The 26,554-nt window shown below is 41.6% G+C and overlaps 1 protein-coding gene across 4 annotated transcripts in view; it reads left to right on the plus strand.

Annotated features, from left to right (window-relative positions):
• Positions 1-26,554, plus strand: part of MYO9A (myosin IXA) — a 464,628-nt gene that overhangs the window by 416,428 nt on the left and 21,646 nt on the right. For 2 of the 4 annotated variants that reach the window (XM_073363174.1, XM_073363176.1), the window contains 11 exons: positions 2,287-2,600; positions 3,427-5,145; positions 8,715-8,805; positions 9,316-9,531; positions 18,047-18,159; positions 19,549-19,706; positions 21,225-21,448; positions 22,012-22,128; positions 23,043-23,231; positions 24,544-24,591; positions 26,230-26,341. In XM_073363174.1, coding sequence (XP_073219275.1) covers positions 2,287-2,600; positions 3,427-5,145; positions 8,715-8,805; positions 9,316-9,531; positions 18,047-18,159; positions 19,549-19,706; positions 21,225-21,448; positions 22,012-22,128; positions 23,043-23,231; positions 24,544-24,591; positions 26,230-26,341 — 3,301 coding nt within the window. The remainder of the gene's footprint in view (positions 1-2,286; positions 2,601-3,426; positions 5,146-8,714; positions 8,806-9,315; positions 9,532-18,046; positions 18,160-19,548; positions 19,707-21,224; positions 21,449-22,011; positions 22,129-23,042; positions 23,232-24,543; positions 24,592-26,229; positions 26,342-26,554) is intronic. The other 2 variants (XM_073363175.1, XM_073363177.1) reach the window with 2 other exon arrangements.

Below are 26,554 nucleotides of genomic sequence, written 5' to 3' on the forward strand. Positions count from 1 at the left end.
GGGATAGCTCAGTGGTTTGAGTATTGGCCTGCTAAACCCAGGGTTGTGAGTTCAATCCTCAAGGGGGCCATTTAGGGATCTGAGGAAAAAATTGGGGATTGGCCCTGCTTTTGAGCAGGGGGTTGGACTAGATGATCTCCTGAGGTCCCTTCCAACCTGGATATTCTATGATTCTATGATTATTGTGCCTGGCACTTTGCAGACACAAAAGACCAGGTTCCTGCCCTGAGGAGCTTACAATCCTATTATAATGAATAATGACAATGTACTTCTACGGCAGGGAAAGGCAGATTAGAAAAGGAAAGCTTGTGACACTGGAATCCTTAAATCCATTTAAAGCGCTGCTGCAAAAATCATCTTCCTGGCTCCTCGCTCTGACCACATCACCCCATCTTTATATGCTTCCTCTAACTCCACCTTAGTCCAACACAGCCTATTTGTCTTCACTTTTAAGGCCCTTTATGGCCTATCCCTGCCTAGTCTATCATCTCTTACATGCTATAGACATAGACTCCACCAGTGACACCACCCTTGATTGCCCACGTGTGAAACTTTCCAGCATGCACCATCTTGCTTTCTCCCATGCTGCCCAACGTGTGTGGAAGTTGCTCCCTGTAAAACCCCTCAAAGCCGAAACGTTATCCTCCTTTAAACTTCTTCGTAAAACCCATCTATGCTGTGATGCCTGCAAAACTCAATGGTGGGTAAGCAGCTGGTGCATTGTGACCCATTGCTTATGACACTGATCACAAATAAGGCTAAGAATTTTATCACGGCTATTTTAGTAAAAGTCAGACAGGTCATGGGCAATAAGCAAAAATTCATGGAGCCTGTGATCTGTCCGTGACTTTACTAAAAATAACTGGAGGGGTAGGGGTAGGTAGCGGGGAGGAACTGACAGGCCGAGCCTCCTACCATGGCAGGGGGCACAGCCCCGGCTCCAGTGGCCACAGCAGCAGGCGCAGCTCTGGGATGCCACGAGGAGGGCGCGCAGCCCTGGCTTCAGCCCCCTGGGGAAGCTGCAGGGCTGGGGTGCACGGCCCCGGCTGCAGCCCCCTGGGGAAGCCGCTGGGCTGGGGCACACGACCCTGGCTGCAATCCCCACCAAGCCCAGGACGCTGCAGTGCTGGGGCATATGGTCCCAGCTGCAGTCCCCTGCAGAAGCGCCGGGTTGGGGCACACAGCCCCAGCTGCAGCCCCAGGTGGAAGCTGCAGGACTGGGGTGCACAGCCACTGCCAAGCCCAGGATGCCGCAGGGCTGGGGCACACAGCCCTAGCTGCAGCCCCCAGCAGAAACTGCAGGGCTGGGACTGCAGGGTCCTAGTTCCAGCCAGCCCCAGTTGCAGGGCAGGGCACACAGTTCCACCTCCTGAAGCTGTAGAACTCACAGAGGTCCGGTAAACTCACGGAATCTGTGACTGCTGTGACCAAATCGTAGCCTTAATTATAATTCTCTCACTGTGAACCTGTGCTTCTCTCATTTGTTTGTCATGTCAACCAAGTGACTCTCATTTTAAATTTTGTAAGCTCTTTTGGGCAGAGACAGTCTTTGTTATATTTTTGTACAGAGCCTAGCACAATGGAGTCCATTTCCTAGGTGCTATTGCAATATAAGTTATATGAATCCTATCATTGGTGGTATCATTTTTTATTTAATTTGTTTCTTCTCCAGGGTAATTGGGATAGCATATTTTATGAGCAGAGATGAGAGAGGGAGTTCTGTACTGTATTGTTCAGCTATTGATTTCATATTAAGAAGGGAACAGTTTTTCAGAACTGGATGGGAAGACATTAGCGATTGAAGTATCTGGTTTGAAAAACCTACCTGTATAACTCCCTTGAAACACAGGGTCACATCCTGGCAAAATCAGCCTAGTCCTTCATCCTTCCCAGTTAGGCACAGCAAGCAGTTGACTTTGGATCTGACTTTTAGATGCACTCTTAAACTGAGGCCTTGTTACTTATCCAAGTGGCTATTAAAGATTCCAGGAAACTTTTCCTACCAATAGTGGTCTGACCTGGTGTCCTGGGCAAAGTTTACTGTGCCCTCTTTCACAGATCCATAGGATCTGTTCTATGCCCCAGCTTTTAAACCCTCCCTTGGAGGAACCCCATCACTGTGTCAGACCCGCCAAGGTGTCCCACTCTTCCTTAGGGGTAGGCCATACAGCCTGAATGCCCGGCACATGTTTATTAGGAGAATGGGTTTATTTCATGAGTCTTGCTCTCTAAATGAATCTGGTACCAGACACATTACCAAGAAATGTTATCTGTTTTTTTCTGCAGAGGTACTGGCGTAGTTATCAGAGTAGAAAGCAAGCTGAAGATTCCCTAGTTGATCCTCTTCTTCTCAGCAATGCAGCACTCGTTCTCCAGGCCTACTGGCGAGGTTTTGTGGAGAGGCGAAGGTTCCTGCAGATGCGGGTTGCAGCCTTCATTATTCAGAACTATTGGCGGGAATGTTCTAGACGTAGGCATGCCGCAGCCATGTGTATACAGGGAGGCTGGCGAGGATACTGCGCAAAGAGACTCTGCAGGGCCAAGAGAAATAAAGTCATCCTATTGCAAGCAGCATGCAGAGGATACATAGCACGGCAAAGGTAACGTGATCAACCTCGGTGGACACAAAAGTGAAATGTTGAATAAAGATGACTGTGTAGCATGAAGGCTGTGTGTTTTGGAGCAATGACTCCCAGCAATTGGCATGAATACTAGCATTTTTCAGGCTTTTGTTACTAGAACATCATGTTCCCCTTCCTTGGTGTGCTTGGGCCCCTGTGCTGCCGCTACATGCCTCCCACTCAGTTGTCCACTCTCTCTGTAACCCACAGTGGAGCTTAGTCTGCTCCAAACACCAGTCTCCTGATCAGCAGAGCCTTCAGTTGAAAGCACACAGCTGAGGCTTTACTCTGCTGAGGTGGTATAACTGTCTGAAAGGGTTGGGGCTCACTAGTCTACTGTAAATGAGATGAGAGCCAGAATAATGACTCTAAATACACTGCAAGTCACTAGTACCTGATTGTACCTCAATCAACCCAGCTAGAAAGCTGGTATAGAACATGACCAAAACACTAGATGTTGCATTTGAACTGTGCTTCCCTGGGTATATTAATTTACAAAAGAAAACAAAAACAAAATACTGAGAAAGTTTAGAGCCACCATTGTCAGGAAAGCAGCAGTTCTCACTAATAGACACCAGTGTCATTCACAACTGGGGAAAGAATGAAGCAGGTGAAAATTCAAAAATCATGTTATGTAGAATACCCATGTACAGTGTCTCAGTTGATTTATAAATGTGTGTTTAGCTAAGGTATTAAAACCAAACACAGGCACTTTCTCTTAAACGTCTCTTCAGAATCAATACAATGTATCCAAGCAATGGAAGAGGAAACACTCTAAAAATCTGCTGTTTTCTCATTCTTGCAGATTTACAGCTTTAAAAGAGGAGAGACTAAAAGAGAGAGAGCTGGAGAATGGAGTGTCAGTCAGAGAAGAGGATGGACTGGAGGCAGATGCTATGAAAATTAGGGGCTCAGACCCATCTAAGTGGGAGGATGGCTCGTTTGAACAGCGGGTGAGAGCTGTAGAGGAACATAAATCAGTAATAGAGAATAGTCGGGTGAATCATGCTGATCCAGTAGATGGCTCTGGAGACTTACTGTACAAAAGACACGAGAGAGCCAGCAGCCAAAGTGGCATGGACATTGAAGAGGAAGTAGTTGTGAGAGAGAGGCCCAAATCACTGGAGGATCTCAACCAGAAAAAAGTGGTCCGCGCGAAAAGAGAAAGCCGGAGAATGCGTGAATTGGAACAGGCAATATTTAGCTTGGAATTGCTTAAGGTCCGGTCCACTGGGGGGGTGTCTCCCTCAGAGGAGCGTCGGTGGTCCACAGAGCTGGTGTCGGAGGTCCTTCATTCTCCACAGGGAACCCCAGAGAGTGAAAGCTCTCAGGGGAGCTTAGAAATGTTAAGCTGTGAGGATACTCAGAAGAGTAAACTTGATTCTCCAGTTTTAGAAGAGCAAGACATGCAGTCTGTCTCCACTGAGACCCAGGACTCTTTACCTCACAGTCCTAAGCCTGATTTGCAGGACACAACCTTCTTCTCAGCAGATGTGAACAGCAACTTATCTAACAGAAAAAGGACACCATCAAGTTCTGAGTTACCAGAGAGTCCTGCTACTAAGGAGCGGGTGGTCTGTGATACCCAGAATGTTATCTACAAGATGCATCCAGGAGAGACCTTCATTTCTAGAAATCTGCCTACTTTCTACATTCCACCACAGGACACTCAGAAAGCAAATCAATCACTGGTGGAGAATAACTTGAAGAACAAACTAATGGAAAAGGAAGAAAGACCAGTTATGTTTCCTGGGGTTCAGAAAGATACGGAGCCAGGCAAGCAGGGCCCGGGCAAAGCCCTGGACAGAGAGAGAGGAGAAAACCCTCCTGTCAAGCAAGAGGAAAGCCTAGCTGCTTTTACATCAGATGCACATTCTTCAGACTCTGTTATCAGGAGACTTGAGAAGCTGAATGTCGAGAAGGAGGAGCGACAAAAGCAGCTGCAGCAGCAAAACGAGAGGGAGATGATGGAGCAGATCCGCCAGCAGAAGGAAATTCTGGAGAAACAACGCAAAGCTTTTGAGCAGTTTGAGAGACAAGGGAAGGGAGAGACCTTGCAAAGGACTGAGCACAGCAGAATCAAGGAGCCCTCACAAGAAGTGTCTCTCAGACCCTCCAAAAAAAAAGACAACAGGCCTCAATCTCTCCTCATCCTGAATCCCCAGAGCAAAGGGGAAAATTGCCAGACTGTGAATACAACACCAACCTCATCAGTGGACATTAAAGGGCTCACTGTTGCAAAGAAAGGGAGCCCCCCAGCCCACATAGCACAAAAGAACAGGCCCGTCAGCATGTTCCTGGAGCGAAAAGAGGGTCAACCTGGAATGACACAGGAATCAACCAGAACAGATCGGTGGAATTCAAAACTGGCTGTAGAATCTGGGGACTTCTCTAGCAGCCAAGCTGCAAGGACAGAGCGCCTCAGGCAACCCCGAATTCCCAACCAGAGCACCGATGGCTCTTCTAGTGAGCCGCGGGCTAGTGCTATTTTCTTCACACCGAAAGACAGTCATTTCAGCCTCCTGTGAGTAGAGCATTTGTTTCTTTGCTTGCTTTATACCATGAGAGGTGACTATTGAATGACCTTTCCTGAAAATAGTATTGATTTCGACAGGTTTGCAATGAAACAAAGAGCCACATGATCAGTTTTGGGCACCTCATTACCAGAAAGATGCTGATAAAATGGGGAGGATTCAGAGAAAAATATCAGTAATTATTAGGAAGCTGGAGGGATTGACTTAAAAGGAAAATTAAAAGAACTCTCATGCAGTGCACACCATACAGCCTGTGTCAGGTGACTATGGAGAGCCATGCTAACCATCTACAGCAAACATCTGAAAAGTGTTAACAGCAAGAAAGGAAAGAAATTACAGTAGCTAGGGCAGTACAAAGTGGTGTGAGTAAGAGGGATAGGATGAAAGTAAGAAACAGATTGAAGAGAAGTATCAGAAAAAAACTTAGTTTTATTATCTGGTAGAATAAATTATTATAATTATTATCTGGTAGAATAGATTCCCAAGGGAAGTGGTAGAATCTCCAATAATTCACACATTTAAAATTACAGTGGGCAAAATAGTAGTGAATGGTCAACTAGGGAACAATCTTGCACTGTCAGGGAAAGGGAGTAAATGCAGATCTTGTATGCACTATGGTTGTAGCCATGGCTGTCCCAGGATATTAGAGAGGGAAGGTGGGTGTGGTAATGTCTTTTACTGGACCAGCTTCGGTTGGTGAGAGAGACAAGCTTTCCAGCTATACAGAGCTCTTCTTCTTAAGCAATCTGTTCCAGCTTGCATTTAGCTGTGATGCTGGGAGAACCTTCCCCCGATCTGAAGAAAAGCTCTGCGTGTCTCGAAAGCTTCTCTCTCTCACCAGCAGAAGTTGGTCCAGTAAAAAAAAAAAAATTTCCTCACCCACCTTCGTGTCTCTCTAGAGCAGATCTTCTCCCTATGGAGAGTGGAAGTGCTCAAGCTTTTGAAAAAGTCCTGCTGTGGATAAAGTTATACATTTAACAGTCTTAACAGTATTAGAAACAACTGCATGGAGTATGGGCAGTTCTTTGCAGGTTAAATGGTGGGTTCATTCCAAGCGCAAGTCATGGCAGCATTTTGATCCTGTGCTCATGTTTCTTCCCTCGCAAATCTGCAGGTCAGACTGATCTGAGATATGTCTACACAGCCGACATTAAAGCGCTGTGTAGAGACCCCTCCCGCCCGCCCCCACACACACACTCTAAATAAGAATGGTCACTATAGGCAGCATGGCAGAATTAGTCAGTGGTCAGGCAGATGATATCTGGAATCGTACATTGTGGCCCATGTGAAAGAAGGCACAGAGGTGACTGAGAGACCAGCAGACAAAGGTGGAACTTAGCTGCAATCTCTAAACTAGGGCTGTCAATTAATCACAGTTAACTCATGCGATTAATTCAAAAAATTAATGGCAATTAATCCCACTGTTAAACTATAGAATACCCATCAAAGTTTATTAAATATTTTTTGATGTTTTTCTACATTTTCAAATATATTGATTTCTATTACAACATAGAATACAAAGTGCACAGTGCTCACTTTATATTATTTTTGGTTACAAATATTTGCACTGTAAAAAATGATAAACAAAAGAAATAGTATTTTTCAGTTCACCTCATACAAGTACTGTAGTGCAATCTCTTTATATTGAAAGTGCAACTTACAAATGTGGATTTTTTTTGTTACGTAACTACACTCAAAAAAACAAAATAATGTAAAACTTTAGAGCCTACAAGTCCACTCAGTCCTACTTCTTGTTCAGCCAATCGCTCAGACAAACAAGTTTGTTTACATTTACAGGAGATAATGTTCACTTCTTAATTACAATGTCACCTGTAAGTGAGAATAGGTATTCACGTGGCACTGTTGTAGCTGGCATCACAAGGTATTTACGTGCTAGATGCACTAAAGATTCATATGCCTCTTCATGCTTCAGCCATCATTCCAGAGGACATGCTTCCACACTGATGATGCTCATTAAAAAAATAATGCGTTAATTACATTTGTGACTGAACTTCGGGGAGAATTGTATGTCTCCTGCTCTGTTTTACCCGCATTCTGCCATATATTTCATGTTATAGCAGTCTTGGATGATGACCCAGACATGTTGTTCATTTTAAGAACACTTTCACTGCAAATTTGACAAAATGCAAAGAAGATACCAATGTGAAATTTCTAAAGATAGCTACAGCACTCGATCCAAAATTTAAGAATCTGAAGTGCCTTCCAAAATCTGAGAGGGACGAGGTGTGGCGCATGCTTTCAGAAGGCTTAAAAGAGCAACATTCCGATGCGGAAACTACAGAACATGGACCACCAAAAAAGAAAATCAACCTTCTGCTGGTGGCATCTGACTCAGATGATGAAAATGAACATGCGTCGGTCCGCGCTGCTTTGGATCATTATTGAGAAGAATCCATCATCAGCATGGACGCATGTCCTCTGGAATGGTGGGTGAAACAGAAAGGGTTATATGAATCTTTAGCGCATCTGGCATGTAAATATCTTGCAACACAGGCTACAACAGTGTCATGTGAACACCTGTTTTCCTGGTGACATTGTAAACAAGAAGCAGGCAGCTTTATTTCCTGCAAATGTAAACAAACTTGTTTATCTGAGTGATTGGCTGGAGTAGGACTGATGGGACTTGTAAACTCTAAAGTTTTACATTGTTTTATTTTTGAATGCAGTTATTTTTTGTACATAATTCTACTTTTGTAAATTCAACTTTCATGGTAAAGAGATTGCACTACAGTACTTGTATTAGATGAAATCAAAAATAGTATTTCTTTTGTTTTTTTACAGTACAAATATTTGTAATAAAAATAAATATTAAGTGAGCCCTGTCCACTTTGTATTCTGTGTTGTAATTGAAATCAATATATTTGAAAATGTAGAAAATATCCAAAAATATTTAAATGATATTCTATTTTTGTTTAACAGCGCGATTAATCGCGATTAATTTTTTTAATCGCTTGACAACCCTAGTCTAAACTATTATTTTTTATTATTTATTTCATTTAAATCAGTGCAACAATTAACTTGATGCTGTATAAGATACAAAATGAAGACTATTCTTGCTCTAAAGATCTTGCAGTTTAGTAGATAAAACCCTGTGGCAGGCCCAGAAGAAGGAATAACAAAGGAAATAGAAGTTCTTCTTTTAGACAGTAGCATGGCAATGAACATTTTTAATATGATTTTCTTTCTCTTGTCACTTAATTTTTTTTCCATTCCGCAATTTTACTTCCCAACACAAAGCACTAAAGTTAACCTGTATAAGAGCTACTGGCAAATGTGCAGCAAAGATGATGGTTCAAAGTTTAACGAAGGACAGGAGATCTGTTCATTCGTGCTTTTTATCCTCACTACGGTGTTTATTGGTACTAAGTGTATGCTGAATAACTAAAGATGGCATCCCTTAAAACACATGAAATCAAATTGCAGTTTATTCTTGATCTGTTGAGTTGTACATACTCGAATGTTTCTGGAATCTGGACTGATGTTATGGGTGAACCTGGGCGAGGAATTTAAATGTCTTTTTGTTGTTGTTGTTGTTGAGTTTCAACAAGGAATCTTCAAATCATCAGATCCTTTCGAAAGATGAGCTACCTAGAAAGCCACTAAAGTTCCCTGGGCCAGGCAGAGGGGGGGTAAGTTACAGCTTTCTTATTTCATCTTTCAATTGAACAAAACTTATTCTGCAAGTTTCCTCTCAAGTGTTTGAAGAGAAAACAGAAGGGTGGGTGATGTTAAATTACGAGTCTGTGAGAAGGACGGGGGGATACTAATGGTATGGAAACATTAAAGCCTTCTCTTCAGGATACCCCAGTTAACACGGGAACATACCAGTGCAGAATTGCCAGACATTTTCTGCCATGAATGCCCTAGTGATAAACACTGTAGAATGCTGGCATGTCTTGTTTTGTTTAACATATGTTTTGATAGCATCCATGACTGTCCATTTTCCCAGTGCTCTCTTTCATTTTTGTTTTCCCCAATCCCCTCCACTGTCTGTGATACTTGTGTGTTATGTGTGGATTAGCATATTGTTCATGGAGTTCTTAAGGCTGTACTTGACCTACCCTGTGATGTCAAACATCAGCAGAATCACCTTTTCTTTTAAAACATTTTTGTGTTATCTGTTTTATCATTTGGTCAAGCAGGTTGCCAGACCGGCCCATAAAAAGAAAGCCCGCATGGCGCGGACGCGCTCCGATTTCTTGACTAGAGGTACTTTTGCTGATGGGGAGGGGGATACGGAGGAAGATGATTACGATGACAATTTTGAGTTCCTTCTCTTCCCTGACCAACCTCCTCACCTTGAGCCAGGGCCTACAGCCAGACTTGGGCAGGCCTGTCACAGTGACTCCGAAATGGTAATTTTCCGACATGCGGGAAAACAAAGGGAGCAAGCAGCTGTGCGGGAGCATTTCTTTGCTAACCCTTAGCTGTACTGACACCCTACACCGCTTCTTCTCCCACTGATAATGATGCTGTAGTTGGGTAATCTCAGTGAACACAGCAGAAGCAACCTCAACAAATTGGGGGGGAGCACTATTGTGTTTATATCAAACCTTGGCGTTGCCTTCAGGATGGATTTGACAAAGACACCTAATGAAAGTAGTGCTTCTAGCTTTCCATCAAGCCAGAGAGCTACAGTATGTACCTAGTACAAATGCTAAGGATCACCCTGCCAGCAATCATGAAAAAGACTAGGGCATAGGGAAGGCTTGCAGGACTTATGTAGTTTCTCTGTAGACTTACAAAGACTGTTTATCACATTCTACTAGTTTACAGCAATAGCCATAGCCTGTCTAATCTCCCTCTCCTTTGACAAGATTCATTGTACAGGTGATCAGAAAAGATCTAACCAAACAAATTGTCCCACATACAAACAATTCTTTGATTAAGCAACAAAAACTCTATCTGTATCTTACATTTTCCCTATTAGTTTTGATTGTTTATCTTTCATTACACTTTCTGGCCATTTATTTCCCTTTTAAAATAGTGCTTCACTTATTATTTGAGGCCTGTAACTTCAAAGAAACTAGTTTCTGGCATCAATTTTTTTTCCAAGCTAAAAGAAAATGGGAGCGAGACCACATGTGAAAATGCAGATATCTGCACAGGAAATGTCTCATGTTTCCTACCCACTCGTTCAGATGGTTTAGACCATCTCTGTCTTACACATACACACACAAAATATTTTAATTAATGCTAAAGTTGTGGCAGAAAACTGACCAAAACTGTGAACTCCATAGTTCAGGTAGGCATTTCATTTTGGAGCTGTGTTTCTCTGGCTAGGGATTGGAGATCATATGGCATGTTACCCCACAGGTGATATGAACATCCTGCCACACACACTATAGATACAGAAGAATCATCTTTATCACCACCCCATGCCTTTACTGGGAATTTCTACAAGACTACCTGAAATGAGGTGGCACTTCTTTGTTAAACTCCTTTTTTGTTTTTAACAATAGCTGTAAAAAAAAATCCTTAGGGTGAATATTCTTTGCGGAGGGGAGGAGAAGAAAGTGGATTTTTGATCCAGTTGACTCTTAAGATTTCTCTTGTTACATAAAAATGGCCATACTGGGTCAGACCAAAGGTCCGTCTAGCCCAGTATCCTGTCTTAGGACAGTGGCCAATGCCAGGTGCCCCGGAGGGAATGAACAGAACACGTAATCATCAAGTGACCCATCCCCTATCCCCCATTGCCAGCTTCTAGCAAACAAGAGGCTAGAGACACCATCCCTGCCCATCCTGGCTAATAGCCATTGATGGATCTATCCTCCATGAATTTATCTAGTTCTTTTTTGAATCCTGTTCTAGTTTTGGCCTTTACAACATCCTCTGGCAAGGAGTTCCACAGATTGACTATGTTGTGTGAAGAAATACTTCCTTTTGTTTGTTTTAAATCCTCCTTAGTTTTTGAATTAGATATACCATCATTACTGTCTGTCAGAAACACTGTTACAGTCTGTCAGTAATATTACTTTACAGGCCCAGTGCCACTCTTTTGATGAAAGTCATGGGTGGTTGATTTGCAGTTCCTCTCTATTTCCTGCTTTAGTCACAGTAAAGGAAACTGGGAAATTATTTTCAAGTAATTTTATAAATGACCAAACTGATTTTTTTCTTAAGAAATTGGATCAAAAAAACAAACTCTCTCTGTCAGATCTTGAGAGTTACATTTCACCTATAGCTGAGCTGCTGCAGTTTGTAGTATAAACTCCCGAACTGTTGAAATTCTCACTGCCTCCGTTATGGCAAAATAAAACCACTATTGTAAAATAAAAAGGGGTGGGGGGATGAGGAAAGAAGTAATATTTGCATGCATGGACTTTAAAAACATCTGTGAATGTTTGGAGGAAAGTTCCCCCTGGAGAAGGTGCACTCATATTGGGTCTGTTTGACTGAAAATAAGGAGTGCTGCTGAAGACAGGACTAGGCTGTGGTAAAGGATTGAGTACAATGACCAAAGGAACTGACACTGAATAGGCTCTTTGGAAACTAAATTCGTGAGACTCCAAAATATTTTCCTCAAAGTTCACCTTGCTGCAGTTCTGTTGGCTCCTGTGTTCTTTAGATTATTTACAGACCAAACATCTAAAAAGAGATTTTTAAAAGCTATTTTAGATAAACTGATTTAAGGGATTCTGCACTGTGTAGGTAAGCAGTGCCCTAAGCTAAGTGCATGCTGTGTTCCTGGAGGTTTACCCTGTTACAAAGCATTAGTTCTTTTAGCAGTAGAAATCTTTCACACTGGAAAACTCTGCTGAGATGCAAAAGGGTGCTGGGTTCACTGTTAGGATGGATGACACTATCCTTGGAAGGGTTTTAGTTCATGCCTCTTATTGGAAATGGTCCTATGATTTTGCTCACTGGGTTTAACAACAGTCATTGCATGCAAATAGTCCTAGGCCTGTCTCATCAGTTCACACTGTGTATCATCTCTCCTTCTGTATCACTTACCCTCTGTACTACTCCGTCACTCTCTCTAACTGGTGGTTGGGCATGCACAGTGGTATCATCTGGGAGCAGTCACTTGCACGACCAGGCTCTGCTTTCTAGCATATGCTGAATAGATACATTGTTGCATAAAAGTACTGTATATCTGTATGTTTTGTAAATATATGCAGCATTTCCATCTGTGTTCTATATTGCAGGACTAGGTTTGAGACCAGCTCTTTGGAAGCGACAGCTTTTGCCTTCTGTATTTCAGAACCACCTTGCCTTTGTCTCAGTGCTATTTTAGAACAGCAAAATTTATGGACTGTTCAAGTGATGCAGTTACCAGAAGCTGATTAGCATTTAGATGTTAATAGCATAGCCCTTGCAGTGCCTGAGAGACTGTTACATGTGATAAAGCAACTTAACAATACAGCAGTAGGGATGTGAGTTGGTTTCAGTACAAACCGGAGAGTACATGAATGTGGGTGTGTATTTGTTGTTTGCCTTAAGATTTCAATACAATAGGAAGGACAGCCAAGCAATCTTCCTTTGAATGGTGGTGGTTATTTTAATGAGAAAAACAAATTAGTTTATCATACATGCACAACAGCTGCTAATTATCAAAAGTCAGTTTTTAGTAAATGTTTTTGGTGTGCTGTTCATAAGCCAGTGGTTGCTGAATACATGAAAGAAAAACAGCGTGTGTGACACTGATAAGTAAAGTACTTTTTGATTCAGCTGCTGCTGTTATTACTAGCCTGCCTGTTTGAAGTCCTAGTACGGTAAAACCTGCTGATGTCCTGTGTGCAAAATCAATTTATTTGTGTAGCCTGTTGGTAGGTAAAGGTGCAATAGATGGTGTTTCTCGCTGGCACTGTGGTATGCACATATCTGCAAAGAGAGTCTTCAACCAGAGGTGAAGTTGAAGGTGCAAATGTTGAATCTGATTGCTTAATACAAAGTAGACTTTGGTGACAATAGTGTGCTTGACAATGAGTCCATCTCTTCAAAGGTTGCTTGGATTTTCTAGTCAGCAAATTTCTAGTTATCAAACAGTATGACAAGTACAGATGTCATGTACAGCTTATCTTAAAGGATTAATAGAGCTTGTTTTTACTTTTAAACAGAGAGCTTGCAATCTCTTTTATCATGTATGTAAGAGAGCTTGGCTAGAGAATCAGTTAAAGCCACATTTGAGATGTCCTGTGAAGCATTTATCATTTTGCAATGATTTGTTTAGATAATTTGTGAGGGGAGTGGGTGAAAGTCTTTAAATGCCATTTACCCTTTTTCCCCAAGGCGTTTGAGGTCATATTGAAAATGAGAGAATAATGAGGATACTCTCACTATACCTTTCTTAATGAAGCAGTGACGTGAATTTTGAATTAAAAAAATGAAAGTTCTGAGTAACTCCAGAATTTTGTCACCCATTGTCCAACTCATAAAACAGACAATCCATGAACTTGAGGGTTATGACTTCAATAAAGATCCATGAAATTAGAACCCTTCTCATAAGCTATCACTAATCAGTGGGAAATGCATCTTATGAAAATCCTTCAATCCAGCATGATGGAACAAAGCACCATCTGCATCTGTCACAGTCACATATATTTGTGCAGCGTGCACATACTAAATCTAAACTCAGCCCATATTATTGCAGAGGAAATTAATTCCCTCCTCTACCCTGCCAGACCCATTAAAGTCCACCCCCTGCAGCCTGCACAAATAGATGCACCTTGCAGTGTGCTCTAAAGGTCAACAAACCAGCCCTGTTCTAAATCCGGGGATAAAGCCCCCTGACAGAGAACACTTTGCTGCCAGCCACCTCTCTTTTTAAGGGCAATCCAGCTTGAATGTCTCTGTCAATTGCAACTATGGCAGTATGGCAGGGAGGGAGACAGTCTCTCAGGTCAGACAGTCCGAAGCTATTCAGGGCATTATAAGTTAAAACGAACACATTGTATTCAAAAATATAGTCAGTTGTTAAAGTAGTTGTTTATATTTTTAATAAAAAACAATCCCAAAGTTATGGAAGAGCTGAAGAGGAGGATAGCAGAGTAGCGATTGCAACCTCAATGGTGCCAAGAAAAAATAATTTAAATAAAACATATCTAATAGTTTAATGATGATCTCATATACCCCTTATATCTGTTTCACTATGCAATGTGCATCAGGAGACCTTTCCTCTTTACACTGTATATCCACACACAAGAAAGATGGCTTTTTTTCAGTCCCCACATTGTTAATATCCAACAAGCAAGATGGCAATGATCTCCCTGCTGCATTTTGTCCTCATACAAAAAGCCCATTCAGTAGAGCTGATTATTTCCCTATCTATAATACTTGTTGGTGTTGCTCACATAAACAACTACACTATGCAAAGTATCTGAATTCTTTTTATATTTCTGGAAGTTTTATGCAGTGTAATCATGATGACCACTAGAAGAAGCACTTTGTCCTTGCATATTCCAACAATTTATTACCAAGAAAATTACATCAGCTTTGATCATCACATCTGCACCATGTTCTTTCTTTGAAGAATCTGATTTCATGTCGTGCTCTTGATGTAAAAAGCATACACAGATCCTTTCATCAGACTTGTCGAAAAAAACACACTACCAGCACCATTGTATGTAAAGCCTCTGTGGGTATGTCTGCACAGCAAAGGAAAGTCCGCGGCTGGCCCGTGCCAGCCGACTTGGGCTTGGGCTGTGGGGCTGTTTCACTGCTGTGTAGAATTCCGAGCTTGGGCTGGAGCCCAGGCTCTAGGACCCTGCTACGTGGAAGGGTCCCAGAGTTCAGGCTCGGGCTCCAGCCTCAGCCTGGAAGTCTACACAGCAGTGAAAAAGCCCCGTGAGCCTGAGTCGGCTGGCATCGGCTAGCCGTGGGTTTTTCTTTGCTGTGTAGACATACCTTGTGTGCACACAAGCTTTTGGTTGTTTTGATTTGCAAGATCAGATGTGAGGACTGCTATAGACCAGCTGTGAGCTGGAAGGACATTGTCATATTGGCCTGCAGACCAGCACAACAAACCTTCCACACTACTTTTGGAATTCCCACAGCCATTGTTGCCAGAACCAACATGGAGCTTGTTTTAAGCTGAAGCAGAGCATAACTAGGCCAAGAGGACAGCAAACATGAACATATTTCTTTCCCCTTTACCGCTTACAGTAGTAACCAAGCTTAATGTGTCTAATCCTGCGCACTCAGACCACATAGATTCATAGATATTTAGGTCAGAAGGGACCATTATGATCATCTAGTCTGATGAACCATACAGTATCAGAAAGATCCCCAAACACAGAAGTGCACTTCTGAGAAATTTCCCTATAAAGTCTTATTTTTACACATATCAGAGCTAAGACGTTTCTGTGGATAAGGATAAGTTATCACAAAATAGGGTTGAATCCACTGCAATCATTGAGACAAATATTTTAACAGGTTTATTTTTAAACTGAGAGGTTTGTACAAACTGTACCTGCTTTCATGAGCGTCTGAGGTATCAGTTACTGAAATAGGTATTTCATTGTATCCATATATTGTATCTATGTTAACAGCTACTGTTGTTTCGGTATGATAGAATTTTTTTCTTGTTTCTTGAGGGTATTTAAAATATATCTTTAACGCAACATAAATAGACTAATCAAAATACTGGAAGAAGATTGGAATCCTATTCTGAGCCTCAGTGCTGCACAGCTGACCTTGTTGGAGAAAATCCACGAGCTTCAATTCAAAGGGGAAGAAGTTTTATTTATATTATTATGCGGCTTCTTATTTCAGTATTAGTAGTGCTTTGCGTATGCTGCCATCTGCTGGCTGACAGGGTTAAAACACTTTAAATGTCTGGAAAACAACGTCCGTAAAACAAATAAAATAAGCTCTTAGACAGTAACAGCTTTTTCATTACATGGTGAATGTTGTTCTCCTGGAATCCATATTTTATGTAATTTTGGTTAAAACCTTTTTTATATATAGATTACTCATGGATACAATGGAAAAAATGGCTATATTGAAAGAAATGCGTTAAATATAAGTCAGCATGTTCAGCTGATCATAGTGTTTTCATTTTTAAAAAACAGTTGTATAGAACAGAAAGAGATCACACTCCTTGAAATGCATGAGAGTGCCTCATAACACTCATCTTGCTGGAGAAGGTGACACTCCTGTAAGCATGAACCCTCAATGTCTTTTTGATTGTAACATACAATCTGGTTTTACAAAGTCTGACTTTCAGCTCCCATGATGTTTGTGCCAAATGTGATGTTTTCAGTAAGATGGTCACAACCAGGAGTCAGGTTCAGAAACCCCAGTTTTAGCTGACAGTAGTTGCATAATGACCTGTCATTTTTAACATGTCAAGAAATGTTTCTCACCCCGTGATCTTTTGGGCTGCTCTACTGAGACAAATGGCTGCAGTTTTCTTTCAGTAGTCACATTGATGTAGTCACCAAATGTTTGCAGTGTTTGCAGAAGGTGGATGATTAAACAGACCCTCTTCAGCTAATCCTCTTGTTTAATATGGCCAAATCTCTTCTCCATGCTGCTTCAGGAATATCATGCATGTATAGCTTCGCATGCCAAATGAAAAAGGATCTACTCAAAGTCACAACTTTCACCAGGCCTTTTTCTTTTAGGAGAGAAGAAACAAACAAAAAATACTATCAACTAATCAAACCATTTCCTCCTATAGACTGGGCAGGGAAAAAAGATTTATTATTTATTTATAATTTTTAATTATCTGTGCTTGGACACTACAGTAATGGGGCTATCAAAGTACATAGATTAGAATTAAATTACCAACCTCAGCTGGCTGCCTCAAGACATGTTTTTGGACAACTTTTTAGAACCATAACTATTGCTCTTTCAAACCAAATTTGACATAACATTGTGAAAACAGCCTCTCTATTATAACACGCTAGGGAGATTAAGAAACTACCATCTCTGTAATATTGTTTTCCCCTGAATGAGAAATAATCAAAATAAGGCAACACTTAAAATCAAATAGACTTAATCCAAAAAAGCATATATTTTCAACACTTTGCATACAGTATTGTTCATGGAATTCTTTTTGAATGTAATGAGCTGTGCGATTTAAATCCATTCACACTTCAAAAATGTACCCACAGCATTTTAAGCTATTGAGAAAACTATGAATTGTGCTATTAGTGATTGAACATGGCATATGTAATTGCTTTATATTACCTCCTCCTAAATGGTGTGTCTTCATTTTAGCAGGCCAGTGCACTAGCACTTTGAACAAATCAATTTTTTTTTTAGTCTTCTACAGAGTTGAAGACTAAAAATCAAAACTTGAATACTGAGGAGGATGTATTAATATCTTATAGGGTACCCTGATACATTGATACTCTTACCAATTTCATTGTTAGCTGGGAGTATCTGTTGGAAATTCTGTTGCAGACATCCCTTTTCTAAAATGAAGAGTTGGATTGATCAGTCAATTGAGTGTTCCAACTGGCTGAACATTCTTGGTTGCTTTGTAATGTGGACAACAATGTGGGTTTATGTGAAGCAGTTTAAAATATCCATTGCTAAATCTAATTTAAGAGATGCTTCTTTGGGAAGGAGTTGTTTTGTTAATTCTGTGTGAAAATATGTAGTTAAATACAATGCTGAAGCCAGTATGTTTTGCTGTACTTGAAATGTTCTGCTCTTCTAGGAGGCATTAAGGTTTCTTGTTGCCTGTAAGTGGATCATCGATAGGTTGGACCAAGCCTATCCATTTAGGTTTCACCCAATTGTTAACTTTTTGACAGCCAAACAGAAATCAGGACATGTTTTAATGATAGCATATAACATTTTCAATTTTTTGTGTGTAGCAGATGAAATCTCAAATTGTTCTAGGAGGTCTGTGTCACCTGCAATGCTAACCAGTCTCTTGATTTTAAAGTATTTTTATACTTGTAATTGTTGCAGACATTGCAGCGTTTCACATCAAGTGAAGGCCAAGCAAAGCTTCATAAAACAATGTCTCAGGGTGAGATTGGGAAGCTAGCAACTGTTCAGAAGAATCTATCTACCGACAGAAGGTATGAAATATATACTTGATGGGGGAAGAGCTGAAATGATGGGAGAGAATGAGTCCAATCCATGTCATATTTGATGCCCTTCAGATATTAGGGCAACTGGCTCAGTCACTGGATTTGCAATCTATCTTTTCAAGAATTTTTGTTAGATTAAAAAGTTTTATTTCATATTACAAAAGAATGGGATAATGCAACCAGGAACTTTTATGTAACAAGATATATAGGCCTTAATTTTCAAAAATTTTCAAATTTCCTGTGCAAAACTATCCAGTTGTCAATGCAACTTGTAGTTTCCCTGTATTTCATTTGTGATGGTTCATGGCACTTAAGTGTGTGTGTTTGAAAACGTGGCCCTTAAAGCTAACTGCAAGAATCAGAACAAATCACAGGCCTGGGTAGAAATAGAAAACTGTGTGAGAATCACTGTGTTGTGTCAATCAAGCAGGTAGGGAAGAATGCACAATGAAATGGAATAAACATTACAGTGTAAAACCCACATCTCACTAAAGAAGTACAATTTAATCACTCTGTACAGAATTTTTTCCAAACTCACTTTAACACTGAATGAAAATACATATTTAATGTAAGTTCAGTATCCAATATTAAGTTAAGCAATGTAGACTTATCTAAGGATAAATTATCATTGAGAAACAGTGGCAGATAGAATTCTGAAGTGTTAACTGTAGTGCTGGAATCAAAGACACACAGTTCCAGAGTCAGTTGCAGCCTGGATTACAGAGTCATTCTGAGTGGGCCTTATGTTAACTTTATCCTTTTCCCCATCTGAGAAAGCCCAGCTCCATCCAGACTAGACATCTGCATTTTAGTCTGCAGAAGAGAAGAATTTGATAGCTGCTTTCAGCTACCTGAGAGGTAGTTCCAGAGAGGATGGTTCTAGACTTTTCTCAGTGGTGGAAGAGGACAGGACAAGGAGTAATGGTCTCAAGTTGCAGTGGGGGAGGTTTAGGTTGGATATTAGGAAAAACTTTTTCACTAGGAGGGTGGTGAAACACTGGAATGCGTTGCCTAGGGAGGTGGTGGAATCTCCTTCCTTAGAGGTTTTTAAGGTCAGGCTTGATAAAGCCCTGGCTGGGATGATTTAATTGCGTATGGGTCCTGCTTTTGAGCAGGGGGTTGGACTAGATGACCTCCTGAGGTCCCTTCCAACCCTGATATTCTATGATTCTATGATCTGCTAGGATGAATACCTAGTGCTTTTCTTTTTTTGCCTAGATTTCCCAGCAGTGAAATAGATCCATGTTCCAAAATACAGTTGTACAGTTTGTTTGTTACTCTTAGAAGGAAGGAAGGTGCATGGGAATCAGTTAGATTTGGAAAAAAAATGGAAATCATCTTAATTAAAGCAATTTCTCTTTTCCCACCTATTTACAGGCCTCAGAGAGCCAAGATGAGATTCTGGGTGAAAGGGAAACAGGGAGACAAGAAAACACCCAGAGAGAAGCTTACGACCCAGTCTGAGCTGCTTGAGCTGTATGCAGAGCAAGAAGAACCAGGCATAGAGATGATTCCTGGCCTCCAGCTTGATGAAGGTAAATGTGGGGGAGGGATATGTGGCAGTTTTGCCAAGCTACTTTCAGGTATTTTGGGGGTCTGCAAAGTTGTACTTGATGTAGTCGCTTGGAGACACAGACCGTAACCATTTTGAAACTGAACGGTAAGAGTTAAACAATGATGTAGTAATATTAAGTTCATTTATTTGGGGTAAAATACATCTAGAGACTGTTATAATCAAGCAGAGATTTTACAGCTTCCATGTTGACATTTTGTAGCAGGGTTGGACAAGCTCTCCTTTAATTATACATTTTGAAGTTTTTCTTGATAAATTCTTGATAGTGAGTGAATGAGGCTATATATTAGAGTGATGGAATGAGAGTGGATGCTAGTTTTCACTGCAGAATTAGAGAATTTCCCTGAGTAGGTCAGGTGAGTGCAGAGGGTGCAGGGTTGAAGACTTGAAACACATTGATTACTTCAAAAAAATTAGGATAAATAGTCAAAACAGTGTCATATTCCCAAACAAGAAACTTTGGTTTGTAAATAAGTGTATCAATAATTTAAGGAAAGAAAACTATAAATGTGGTGGTGTTGTTTTAAGATAAATTCAAGCAGCTGAAAGCAAAGAAATTCAGCTCTACCTAGCTTTGGACCTGTGGCTCTAGAAAGGTCACACACTTCAAATTTGATGTCTAGTTCACCACTAAGCCTTCCATTCCAGCTGAGCCTAAAAGCTGCATTATTGCTCTGAGTGCCTTCTCTCTCATTTTCTTATTTAATGTGCTGGGATCTCTGCAGAAAATGCTTCTGAAAAATATTTTCTCTACTCTTGAGAATCTCCCACCTCCTTCTGGACTTTGTGGGAGGCAGCAGAATTAGGATACAGAGATGGTTATTTGTTTTCTCTTGTGTAGGGCTGCTGTCTTCTCCATAAGTTGCAGGAAATGCCTGTCTAATAATACTTGGCACATTCCATTTTGAAAGTACTGTACAACCATTAAATAACTAATTCTCATTGCACCACTTTGAGGTAGTCAGGTGTTCTCCCCCTTGGACAGAGGAGGAAACAGGCAGAGAGGCTAGGTTGATTCCACTCTGATAAGTGATGTACAGATATGACACTTTCCTACTCTACTCCCTGTGAATATTCAGAGTAATATCTGCTAACTTTAGTAATATTTTGTTTCCTCCTTATTACCCTATCATGACCATCAGTACAGCTCAGAGAGAGAGACCTGGGTTCTCTTCTGGTTTACACTTTATCAGCAGAATTGTTCTCTAAGTTACCATCACAGAATTGGTGGTGGTGATGAAAGAGAGACTCCAGCTTGATATTCAGGTCCAGGGTGGAACTTGCAGTACTGGCATTTGGGAAAATCATCTTTATTATTTGTGCACTGAGCATATTTGAGAAGAAGTTTCTGAAAGTAAATATTGCAGCATTTTATGTTTTAATAATGAAAAGTGATAAGAAATTAACAACATGATGGCGCTTCTGAGAACTCAAAAAATAATCATAATCTGCTTTTCTCTTTCCTAACTTTTAATTGTAGAGTTGGGTCCACATCACCTGACACCCCCAAGGAGTCCAGAGCTGTCAGGCATCTACAGAAGGGAATTTAAGGAGAACAAGGAACCATCTCCTAAAGTGAAGCGTAAGCGCAGCGTGAAGATCAGCAGCTTGGCACTGGAGCCTGTGCAGTGGCAGAATGACTCTCTGCAGATCATAACCAGTGCTGGTGACTTGAAAAGCATGGATGAGTTTCTCCTGAAAAAGGTACGCTCGGCCATTTTCACTTCAGCATAACCACAGTAGAGAAAAGACAGAATTCTGCTGCCTCGTACATTACATAATCAGGGTCACCTCTTAAAAGAGCTGCAGTGGCAACGTTTATATCACAACTGAGACGACAGTTTTAGATCAAAAGCTGCAATCTTGACTATGGCCATTCTAAATAATTTTCCAGAGTTAGGAGTTACCCATATTATTGTGTTATCCACAGTAAATATGGTGGGCAGGGTTTACTTAATCAATACATTTTTTAATACTGGGAGAAAGAGAAAACACTCCTCTTTGGTCTCCAAAGGAAAACAACTTATCAGCTAATTGGCTATTTTAGTTCCACACCATCAGAACAAAATGAAAGGTCTCCAGGAAGTCATGGAACTGATTGGCTAACTGGCTGGCAAGGAAATAATGTCTAAATGCAAAAATCAAAGTGTATTCTCATAACCTTTCAATATCGAACAATTGAATCTGCTTATAAGAGGGCAGTTTCTCCTTAATAAGTGGTGCTGGTGCATAAAATGGAATGTTGTAATTCTTTCTGTCATTCCCAGATGAATGATCTGGATAATGAAGATAGTAAGAAGGACACACTTGTGGATGTGGTGTTTAAGAAAGCATTAAAAGAATTCCGGCAAAACATCTTCAGCTTTTACTCATCAGCTTTGGCAGTAAGTAAAGGTGCTGTCATGTCAAGTACAAGTTTAGAAGAGTAGCACATAGAAAACTTCACACCAAGGAAGAATGAAGGAAAGGTGCCCTAGCTTCCCACCACAAAACCAAATTATAGCATCTTAAATGCACCATAAAATAGTGGAGGAGACTCAAAGGAGGTCAGAAACTTTATGGATTTAAAAAGTTTATTCAGTGAAATACACATGCTCCTCTCGTGGTAAGCTGTGTGCTGTGTCTGGGTGCCTTGAAAGTGAGATGCTTGTACAATCTGCTCAAATGCTCTTGATTCTGTAAAATTGTAAATCTGGTGTAATGACTCCCTGATAAACCCTTCCGTCAGCAGCATGTAACCCCTATCATAGTAGTGTAAGTAGTATTCTAACCTACAGTGAGTCTTGTACTGCTCCAAACCTCAATCATATGCTGCTGAGAAGCTCAAGCTACATTGTAGGTTAGAATGTGTGCGATTAAATGGAAGGTAGTAAACTGTTACAGCTACCCAAAATACTGGAAACATTTATGTTAAAATTCCAGTGATAGAACTTCTACAAACTTGGAACTCTTTGCCCTTTGAGTGTCTGTATAGATCTACGTTGTACGTTATAAGATAAGGCTTGTTATTTCCCAAAACTAACAAAAATTCTCTTGCACTTTCATGCGATTCAGCACTTCGTGTAGCTGATAGCCTGCTCAGTTGATCTCTCTTTTGCTGTTCAATCCACCAACAAGCCATTGTACTGTACAGTGTGTTCTATGAAATAACAATGGACAAACTAGCTTTTTCATCACACTCTTGTACTTACCCACATTAAAGGCCCAAGAGTACCAGTCAGGGCTGGAACAAGTCTCTGAAGATATGGAAATCTGTCATATTAAAGTCCTTTTTCTGATCCTCTTGTCTCTTTATAAGATGGATGATGGGAAGAGCATCCGGTATAAAGACCTATATGCCCTGTTCGAGCAGATTCTGGAGAAGACCATGAGGCAAGAGCAGAGGGATTGGAGTGAATCGCCCGTCAAAGTCTGGGTCAACACCTTTAAAGTATTCCTTGATGAATACATGACCGAATACAAACCTCTGGATTACACTGCTGCAAAGGTATGCCTCCTTCTCTTTGCTTATTGAAATGGTGCTGTGCCGCTTCACACACCACATCTCTGGGATGATGTTGTAGACTGCCAAAGTGGGCAGCCACGTTGCTGTGAAGCCTTGGGGATAAGGCAGGCTGCAGGCCTCCGTAAAAATAATTGTAATGCTTTGCACCTCCAGTTGTTCAGCTGGCAACCTCTGAAAAATGGGACAGTTATTCTGCCCATCTGGAAGTGTGAGGGTAGTAGAGGGCCATGTGCACTTTCTGGTGGATTTGAGATTATTTTCATCACCTAAGGGTGAGAAAAGGCAGAGGAACGTAGTATAGAGTTTACCAGACCTCACCAAGAGCCTTCTAGTACCTCCCACTTCTGGGCGCAATGATGCCTTAAAAATAAATGTGTTCCTTCATTCTGCCTCTCTGCCCCTCCCCCAGTGACCACCTGCCCAACTCCCTCTCAGCCCCGGCTGCCACTGAAGAGCCTCTGCAGGAGAAGGAATGGGGAGGTGAGGGTCTCCAGGTTGCAGATCAGTATGGCAACCAGCTGATGGTCACAGAGTAGCTGGAACCTACCACAGTGCACACCCTGCTCTCCCATCCATGCTGCCATTCACACAAACAGGTTCCTCGCTCCCTACTCCTTCCACCCTGCAATTAAAACCACTAATGGATCTTAGGCCAGGCTGGTGGGGGTCACCAGTTGTTCTGGAGAGGAGAGCCAACCCTCTCCTCTGGCTCCCATGTGCAGCTCATCCACAGTCCTCAGGACAAGTTTCTTGTGGGCCACAATCCTTGGACAGGATGTGAGCTCTGTAGGGCAGTTTTTCAAAGCCTGGGGCTCTCAGCTGAAGCACGGCACTTGGCAGATATGCAGTTAGGGTTGAATTTTCAAAATCACCCAACTGACTTTTGAAAATGGGATTTTGGCTCCTAAGTCACTGACACGCTTTTGAAATGTTTCCCATAATGCCTGTCTGCAAGTCAAAGAGAGCACTGGCAGAACTGTGTGAGTGGCCGAGGACGTGGACTGTCCAGGCTTGCTACAGGTCTGGATTGAAGAGAACTGGCAGAGCTGTGGAGGGGGATGCTCGGGCCTGGAATGCAGGGGTTGTTGCAGGTCAGGATTGATAGTGCTGTGCAGCCACTTGCTTTCTGCACTGTTGTTTTATCCAAGATGGCTGGGATTGAATATGGATTTGAGGATGAAGAATAAGATGAGAAGGAAGGAAAATAAATTTGAGAGAATTCAGCGGACTTTAACTTGAACTATTACTCTTTGATTTAATTATTATCTTTAAATCTCTTTTAAATACACCTTAGGTGCCAAAAACAGAGAGAAAAAAGAGAAGAAAAAAAGAAGCAGATGTGGTAAGTTGAAATCTCTGTGTCTTAGTGTTAAAGAATTAAAGTCTGCATGGTCAGAAATGAATCATGCTGATAGCAATCTCTGTGCCTACATTTGAGCATTGTAACTTACTAAGAACAAATCTCAATGGAAGAGAGATTTGACAATGTGTTAGGAAAACTAATGAGATAAACTAGTTTTGCTTTTCTCTCTCTCTCTCTCTCTCTCTCTCTCTCTTTTGGCTTTGCTTTTTATTTCAACCTAATTCCAATTTCATTGGCTGGTAGCAGGGACAATATAATTTATAGTTAAGGCTGCGATTTAGTCATGGAAGTCATGGAATTCATAACTTCCAAAGACCCCTGTGACTTCAGCCAGCACCGGCTGGAGCTACAAGGTCCCCTGCTGCCTGTGGAGCCTGGAAGCTGCAGGGTACCCCTGCAGCTCCAGGATGTCAGGTGGACCCCCACCTTCCCACTCCCCCCTGCAGCTCCTGGCCACTGTGGGTGGCAGGGGGACCCTCACCATTCCCAGCTGCTGCAGGCAGCAGAGGGGCACCCCGCCGCTCCCCACCACTGCGGGCAGCAGGGGGAACCCTTGCAGCCGACAGCGGAGAGGGACCCTGGAACTCCAAGCCCCCAGGAGTGGTGGGGGCCCCTGAAGCTTCCAGCCTGCCTGCAGCTGCGCAGGCTCCCCATTTTGTCATGGATATTTTTAGTAAAAGTCAGGGACAGGTCACAGGCTTCTGTGACTTTTTCATTATTGTCCATGACCTGTCCCTGACTTTTACTAAAAATATGCGTGACAAAATCTTAGCCTTATAACAAATAATGGAATGTATCAATTTGTAGTATGCAGCAGAGCTTGTGTTTGCCTAGATGTCCATAGTGTAAAATTCAGAAAGTTGCATTCTGTTCCTGTGACATCAGGTCAAAGGAATATGATGTTTTTATTGGATTTAGAAATGGAGTCATCTGCCTTAAAGATGCTCTGCCATCTGCTGGACAAGGAACTGATCTGCAGTTTAGTAACTAAAAGAGCCCAATTTACAGAAGTGGGTAAATGTATGACATATCTGTATCCCAGCTGCAGATGTTCAGATTGGCAGTCAGTTGTTTAGGAATTTGAATGCTGATTTCAGAGTCCAAATACAGTTTTCTGATGTCCATTCAGGTTGCTAATGTTTGAAGATTAGGCTCATCAAAGTAAAAAGAGCAAGGAACAAGGAGATCTTTCCATATTGGTGCTCTGGTAATACACTTAAATCCTTGGAGTTTCATTCTCACAGCTTGACATGTCACCAGAACTCAAGGGAAATATTCCCTTGTGCATTATATCTCTGTAGCTCGATATACACCAATTTGTGTATCAGTTTGATTTTATGCAGGCACAGACCTAGTCTGCTAGTTGTGAAAGATCTACAAGTAAATTGCTTCAGAAAAGAAAATGCAAATAATACACTGGCTCAGACAGAAACACACATCTCTTTTGGGAGATTCTGTGGCAAAGGTGGTCTGTCCCGTATTCATTCCAAACAAAGAAGATGTGGCTGTCCAAAGGCTCCAAGTATTGACAGTTAATTCACCCATTCTGCAGCAGGCTGTGCATCCAGCTCCGTGTCACATGAGCCACTGAATTTTCAATCTTGTATTTTGTCCTAGGTGGAAGAGCATAATGGTCACATTTTTAAGGCAACCCAGTACAGCATCCCCACATACTGCGAGTACTGCTCCTCCTTGATCTGGATAATGGACAGGGCTTCTGTTTGTAAATGTAAGCCTGGACTGTTCAGCTTGTCTTGTGTTCATTTCCTGGTGATGCCCATTGTGCTCCTAAGGATCCCCAGTATATTTCCCTCTTCCTTCCCATGACATCCTGAGGCCATGAGAACAGAGAACCCATCTAGGGTGCTCCCGAAATCGGCCAGTAAGGTCACTGTACAGCACACAGTGCAAAAGGGAAACACCAGCTGTGGGAATTGTGTCT

Source organism: Lepidochelys kempii, chromosome 10 (assembly GCF_965140265.1).
Source record: "Lepidochelys kempii isolate rLepKem1 chromosome 10, rLepKem1.hap2, whole genome shotgun sequence".
NCBI lineage: Eukaryota > Metazoa > Chordata > Testudines > Cheloniidae > Lepidochelys > Lepidochelys kempii.